Source organism: Brachionichthys hirsutus, chromosome 1 (genome assembly GCF_040956055.1).
Source record: "Brachionichthys hirsutus isolate HB-005 chromosome 1, CSIRO-AGI_Bhir_v1, whole genome shotgun sequence".
NCBI lineage: Eukaryota > Metazoa > Chordata > Actinopteri > Lophiiformes > Brachionichthyidae > Brachionichthys > Brachionichthys hirsutus.
Genome location: NC_090897.1, coordinates 17,068,814 through 17,076,592, shown reverse-complemented (window position 1 = coordinate 17,076,592; position 7,779 = coordinate 17,068,814). Strand labels below are relative to the sequence as shown.

Here is a 7,779-nt window from a genome sequence, read left to right as displayed (position 1 = left end):
TCACAGCAGAAGGCTTTAAATCCTCCCGTGAGCCCCCTCCCCCTATGGCAAATAAACCGTAGGCCAGCAGGTTACAGGGCCCGCTCTCCCACGCATCCTTCCAGTCCTCCCCGCCGGCCTCCTGGACCGGCTCATGGTTGGGCGGCGTCCATCTTTAGACCTGGATCGATTCTACGGCGCTGGTTTCCTGAAGTAACATGCGATTAGCTTCAACCCTGTTCCACAGAGAGACTGTATTTTCTAGAGTAATCTAGAGACACGGTGTACGCTCTCATTCTGGTCCTCTGTCCCCATTTTAACCCTTTAAAGCCCGCACCAGTAATCGTCACTCAGACCACTCAAAGTTTTGGAAAACAAGGTCTTAATGGAACCTTCTGACAAATTTGTAAAAAAAAACCATACATAAAACATATTTATTTTAATATAAGTGCTCTAATTTATGTCACTTTTGCAAAATCCGGAATTTTCTTTCATGGAAAATGCAGCTGCATGTGTTGACGTGTACCGATCAGCTTTAAAGTTCTGAAGTAGAAGTCTCAGAATCCTGAAAGGCCATGTCCTACAATATGGTACGTTTGGCAATAAAGGGTTAATACATTTTTGCCATTGACTAGCTTTCTTCCGGTCAATAATCGGACGTCTTACTGCGGCCGATGCGTACTTCTCCTGCTACGTCGGCCTCCCGCTTGATCTTCTCGGTTTTCTCCTTCATCAAACTGAAGATCAAACACTTTAATTCCTACATTCATTCTCATGACACGTGGAAATGAGAAACTTGAGCCCGTTTCATAACGCATCACAGACGCGGCGCTGCTGATGCTGCATCAGATCTGATCACCGAGGTGCAAACAGCAGGTTCACATTTCATCTTATGCACCTTCCTCAGCAGGAAAATGCTCTGAATTTAGAAGCACCTTAAACAGAGAGGAAGTAAACAGGATCTTTATTACTCAATTAGGAGCGAATGTATGGAGTCCATCCAGCATCCAACCATCCATCCATCCAGCATCCAACCATCCATCCATCCATCCATCCATCCAGCATCCAACCATCCAGCATCCAACCATCCATCCATCCAACCATCCATCCATCCAATCATCCATCCATCCATCCATCCAGCATCAACCATTCATCCATCCATCCAGCATCCAACCATCCATCCATCCAACCATCCATCCATCCAATCATCCATCCATCCATCCATCCAGCATCAACCATTCATCCATCCATCCAGCATCCAACCATCCATCCATCCATCCACTCACCCATCCATCCATCCACCCACCCATCCATCCACTCATCCATCCATCCACCCATCCATCCATCCAGCATCCAACCATCCAGCATCCAACCAACCATCCATCCATCCATCCAGCATCCAACCATCCATCCATCCTTCCAGCATCCATCCATCCAGCATCCACCCATCCATCCATCCACCCAGCATCCAACCATCCATCCATCCATCCATCCATCCATCATCTCCACTAAAGGTTATTCCACTCTAATTTATTGATCCACAGTACAGCTTGAAAAACAGCAACAATATTTTCAGTTTCACAAACGATCCCAGGTCTGAATGTGGAGGTCAGGTAGTCCTGGTGAACCTCTGGCAGTTGGTTAGCTGGTTAGCTGGTTAGCTGGTTAGCTGGTTTATTACCTCCATGCATATACATTTCCTGCTGCCCTACAAAACAAGATTAGTAGTTGATGGCTTTTGTTAGTTTGTTTAAAAACAGATTAAATTTAGGAAGGGCTGTTGTAATGCGGGGGGGTGGCCCCGCCTGCCCCGAGCTGCTGAACACACCTGCGGTTTCCTACAACTCTTTCTGCGCCCTCACCTGGACTCTCCTCATGTTGGGCCTTCATCCACTCGCTGAGTGTAAATTAGCATGCGATGGTGGGAAGGGGTGAGCATCAGGTAAAACGGGGAGGGGGGGGGGCCGTGTGACCAAAGCCACGATGTACCCCGTCACTGATACGCTACTCATTCCTCTCGTCGGTCGGTGACACACAGAGCTGTGCTTGTTCTGGGGGGGTGAAGTCCGATCAGGTCCGAGCCAAGATCAACAAACCGAAAGTTCATCATGCCTTTGGCTCCAGTCAATGGTCCAGTCATCTTCTGCTGCTGCTGATGCTTCATGAGAAGCCCGGCTGGGGTCGGGTCGCCCAGCCTAGATGGTGACGTCGGTGAAGTCTCGCTTGACAAGTCCTTTCTGTAAGACACATAATAAACACAGAAGAGTAAACACATTCCCCAAAATGGTCTGGTGACAGAAAAACAAAGTACGGATGCCTCAACAAAGACCGTTGAGGTTCGTGCTCTACTGAGAGCTCTTCTCGTTTGTGCTCAGAGTCCAACCATCAGTAGGAACGCCGATTCAACCAGTCAGCAAAGTTACATTATGAATGGAGGCTTCAATCAATCAATCAATCAATCAATCTATCAGAACCAATGATCAAGCACTTCTGCTAGCGCTCGTTCCTGTGGTAGGGATAACATTAAAGGGAGGTTTTCAGAGCTTCCATTAGATAGTGGTTTGCTCGCTGAAGTTTCCTGCTGCTGAGTTCTCCAGAGCGTTTTCTCAGGGCCAGTTTGTGCCGTGTCTCCTGAAGACAGTCCAGAGTTCAGAGTGAACTGCAGGAGATCAGGCCGAAGACAGAAGCACCTAACGCTTTCAGATTTCAGACCGCCACCGAAGAAAACTCTGCTTTTATTCATGGGAGGAGACAAACCCAAAATATCTCTGCATTCCTGCTGTGTGATATCAAACACAGAATTCATCTAGTAAAGCAGGGAGCAGTGTCCTCAACGGGCAACAGACAAAGGATTTCCCTCAACGGGCAACAGACACAAAGGATTTCCCTCAACGGGCAACAGACACAAAGGATTTCCCTCAACGGGCAACAGACTCAAAGGATTTCCCTCAACGGGCAACAGACAGAAAGGATTTCCCTCAACGGGCAACAGACAGGGAGGATTTCCCTCAACGGGCAACAGACAGAAAGGATTTCCACTAACTACCCCCCCCCCCCCCATCATCTGGTAGTAATTCAGAAGATAACAGCAGCCACACACATTGTACTAGCTCTTTGTAGAAGAGCTCTGAATACTGCGTTTGTGTTTCGGTAACCCCGAGTAGCCGGCCTGGAGGCGTGGCTATGTTGCGCTCTCTCATAATTTATTTGTGAGAACGTCCAATCTGATCGTGTATACAGGAGCAGACATTGCAAAAGTCATTCATTAGGTTGCGTGCCAATCTGTCCTCGACTCAGAACCAAGAGAGACTGACATTTACCCCCCCTGTGCCCCTCCCCACATCGGAGGGGCAGAGCCGTTTCAGCTACGCCGCTTTAGGGGCGCCCTGCACCCTGCCAGACTGCTGAGCAGGAAGGCTGGTGAGAGAAAACTAAAGGCTTCGTTCACACCGCAGGGATTAATGCGCAATTTGGATTTCTGTTTCTCCCAATTAAAGGCGACTTGTTGGTGATCTCCTGTGTGGACGCCATGCGACACAAAAGTGTCCCGCATGCGCAGAAGAGGACACGACGACATCACGCGACAACGTCACACGACGACGTCACACGACGACGTCACACGACGACGTCACACGACGTCACACAACGACGTCACACGACAACCTCACACGACGTCACACGACGTCACACAACGACGTCACACGACAACGTCACACGACGTCACACAACGTCACGCGACGACACGCGACGATGTCACACGACAACGTCACACGACGTCACACGACAACGTCACACGACGTCACACGACGACGTCACACCAAGACGTCACGCGACGACTTCACACGACAACGTCACACAACGTCACACGACGTCACGCGACGACGACACGCGACAACGTCACACGACGTCACACGACGACGTCACACCAAGACGTCACACCAAGACGTCACGCGACGACGTCACACGACAACGTCACACAACGTCACACGACGTCACACAACGTCACACGACGTCACGCGACGTCACACGACGTCACACGACATCACACGACGACGTCACACGACGTCACACGACGTCACACGACGTCGTCACACGACGACGACACGCGACGATGTCACACGACAATGTCACACGACAACGTCACACAACGTCACACGACGTCACACGACGACGTCACACAACGTCACACGACGACGTCACACGACGTCACACAACCACGTCACACGACAATGTCACACGACGTCACACAACGTCACGCGACGACGACACGCGACGATGTCACACGACGTCACACAACGTCACGCGACGACGACACGCAACGATGTCACACGACAACGTCACACGACGATGTCACACGACAACGTCACACGACGATTTGAGTCACTTCAGCCTTCAGAGTGAACGTAGCCTAAGTATCAAAGAGAAAGATAGAACCCAACTTGTCCCACAAGAGCAAGCAATCTATTAAAAACTAACAGGCAGAAACCTTGAACAGAACCTCCGACTCATAGTGGGCGGCCATCTGTCTTGACCGGTTGGGTTGAAAAGGAGAGAGAGAAACAGAGAGACAATGACAGAGACGAAGACAAAGAAAAGTAGGAGGAGAGTCAAAAACAAAGAGAGGGAGAGAGAGGGAGAGAGAGACAGACAAAAACACAACGTACTGTATTTACACCATATCCAGTGATTCACAACATATACTTTCAGATTTAAGGGGAGATTAGCGCAGCTTTTTAGGCAGATCTGGATCAAGCAGTGAATCTGAAGAACAACTTCTGTCTGTTTCTCAACAAACGACACGCTGGTAAAACGTTGGTAAATTACGAGAGACGTATTTCCTGCCTTCCTGCTCTTTGTCCGGTGCTGGTGGGAGGGAAGCCCACGACCAAAGCGCCCCAGCAGAGGAAAATAACCGACGCTGTTCCACAGAGCCTTTTCAAGGCTGGGCTCTTTGCCCTTTATCGCTGCCCGCTGTAAAAGATTCAAAGGCAGAATGATGTGGAGTTGCTGTGGTTCTGACTTCGGGGTGGCAGAGGCAGTCACAAGAGAAACAAAGAAGTCTTCTTCCTGGTGTTTCTCTCTCTGTGAGAAAAAGGGCTACTAATACTAGCAGAATACATACAATGCAGATACCATCACACATACTTTGTTTCTCTGTAACTGATAATGCTTTTGGAAATATGTCCAGCAGTTGCACTTGCAGGCTTGCATATCATTAATGAGCAGCCTGTTGCCATCGTGGCGGTCCGAGTAGTTGAGCCCTGATGGTCTCAGGAACATTTAGAATGACCCAGTCCAAGTGAAGAACATTAGGACAATCTAATTGCTATCAGCTAAAATGTTTTTTTTTGCCTTTCTGGAGCCAAGTATCCCTCGATAAGGCACGACCAGCGGCTATCCGAGATGCCAGTTTACCCAAACAGAGGGAAGGAGGGGGCCTGAGGGCCAATAGGAAGAGAGGAGTGGAGGTCACGTATGATACAAACCATCTGCTGCAGACAAACGTTGCAATCTCACACCCACACGTTCTGCTCTCCCTTCGAAGCTCACGCTCAGTAAATCACGCCGCTCACAGAGCAACGGCGGCCTCTGTGTCTGGAATGTGCTTTACCGATAAACTGAAGTGAGCCGAACCCTAACCCTTGCCTGCAAACTCAGGAGCGATGGGAGAACTTTGAATTCCTGTTATTCCCTCTTAAATGAAGACATTGTCTTTGATTTCTGAGCCATCAGACAACCACAATGCATTGTGGGAAATTACAGTTACAGGCTAATGTGCTTCCTGATTCTAAACTCTTTGACGTATTTTTGTATGATGGTTGTGGTCTCACCATTTTGTAGTCTCTGTGCAGTTTGCTGTACTGGAACATGTTGCAGAGGACAGTCGAGGCCGACCTGGCAGCTTTTAAGCTCCCGGAGCTAAAACAGGATCCAAATAAAGATGATTAGCAAAGAGGAAATACCAAGACATACGGCGGCGTGCACAACGATTCAGACCCCTTGAACTTTGCCACAATTAGTCACGTTAAAACCAAACATCAAACAAAAGTAGGTTCAGAGCAAGCATGCACGTTACCATGGTAACCGTGAGGCGACGATTTTAGCACACATGAAAACATTTGTGCCAATTTTCACCGGAACATGACCACAAAAAATAAACTTTATCCACTCTGCTCTTCTTCTAGTCATGCAGAAGACAGAGGGAGAGCAGGATGTGTGGAGCGCAATCAGGGGGAATCGCCAGAATAGTGTAGAAACATGGGGAAAGTGAGTTTTTCATAATATGGGACCTTTAAAATGTATTCTAATGCGAAAATCCCCAATAATAAGGACACGATCATAAAAAGGCAAGACTCCAGCCAGGAAATCAGGAAAGTCATTTATGAAGTCCATATTGTGTTTAGGGGGTCGGTAAACATGTGTATGTACACATGTATATATCTTTAGACATAATTATATGTGTTTGGATATATGCATGTGCGTACATGCACATTTGTAAATTACTATTTATACTTTAGAACTTGTTTGCACTGTTTTTATATCATGTAGACCCTACACCTGTACAACGATGCTGCTCAACCCGTATGTCTTACTTGTCCCCTGAATGTGTCCAGTATGTCTTATATGTCCCCTGAATGTGTCCGGTATGTCTTATATGTCCCCTGAATGTGTCCAGTATGTCTTATATGTCCCCTGAATGTGTCCGTCTGAATACTTTTGCACCACTGCACTTTTCAGTTTTAGTACAGTAGTACCTCAGCTTACGAATGTCCCTACATCCGAAAGTTTCAGGTTACGAAGTATCTGAATGGGAAAATATTGCCTCTCGTTACGAAGGCGTTTCAGGGTACGAAGTCAAAAATAGCTGCTCGTAGCTGCTCTGCCATTGGCTATCGCCTAAAATCTGCCTAGCAACCTGTTGCGTATGCGTGTATCCCAGCACGCTATTCGTGTCCCCCTCGTGTCCCCCGGAAAAAGTGTTGACAAGTCGGGCTATTGCTCATTATGATGACGTCTGCCTCGCACATTTCCGACGGATTGTCAAAAGCCGGCAAAAGCAGACGTCATCGGATCAGTTTTTCAAGAAACGCGAGGCAGAAAACACCGCAAAGGACCAGTAAACAAAGAGGACAAAAAGTAACAGCTAACAGGTAGATTAATATTTAAAAAAAATATCATAATGTAGCGTCCGTCGGACGCTGGAATAAGCACACGACGGGTAACTCTCTGTGTGTGTGGGTGCCGCGAGGAGGAGGAGGAGAACGGGAGAGCTGCGGGAGCTACGCAGCTCTCCCGTTCTCCTCCTCCTCCTCGTGGCACCCCCACACACACACCGCCCCTCCTCCCTGGATGCCTTTGCGGACTCTCTGCAGCGTAGGAATAATGAACTTTTGCGGGGCTTGGAACGGATTAGTGCATTTACATTCAAAATGCGTCTCTACTTACGAAGTTTTCACGTTACGAAGCTACTCCCAGAACGGATTAAATTCGTAAGTAGAGGTACCACTGTATTTGTATTACACTGAGACACATGAGCAGGAATAGCTCCAAAATATGTAGTCGTAAACAGGAAACAGAGGGCACGACCTCGATAGCGCGCAGAATGTCAGAAATGTAACCAATGAAGAGAAGCTGTTGTTGCAGAAGAGCTTTCATAGAAAGTGGTGGCATGTGCAGATGTGGAGGCCAAGAAAGAGCTCCTTCCACTTTGCTTTGACGCATCAGAAATCCAGCTTCTGGCTGCAGATGGGTCACAACAACAAGAACGAGTTTCATATGTAGACCCCTCGCTGGTTTCCT

The 7,779-nt window shown here is 48.2% G+C and overlaps 1 protein-coding gene across 1 annotated transcript in view; it reads right to left on the bottom strand.

The window, feature by feature from the left end:
• Positions 1 to 1,499: 1,499 nt before the first annotated feature.
• The window catches only part of LOC137899304 (plakophilin-3-like), a 38,796-nt gene continuing 32,516 nt past the window's right edge, over positions 1,500 to 7,779 (bottom strand). The window contains exons 12-13 of the mRNA XM_068743365.1: positions 5,811 to 5,898; positions 1,500 to 2,216 (exon numbers count right to left, since the gene is read on the bottom strand). Coding sequence (XP_068599466.1) covers positions 2,175 to 2,216; positions 5,811 to 5,898 — 130 coding nt within the window. The 3' untranslated portion in view covers positions 1,500 to 2,174. The remainder of the gene's footprint in view (positions 2,217 to 5,810; positions 5,899 to 7,779) is intronic.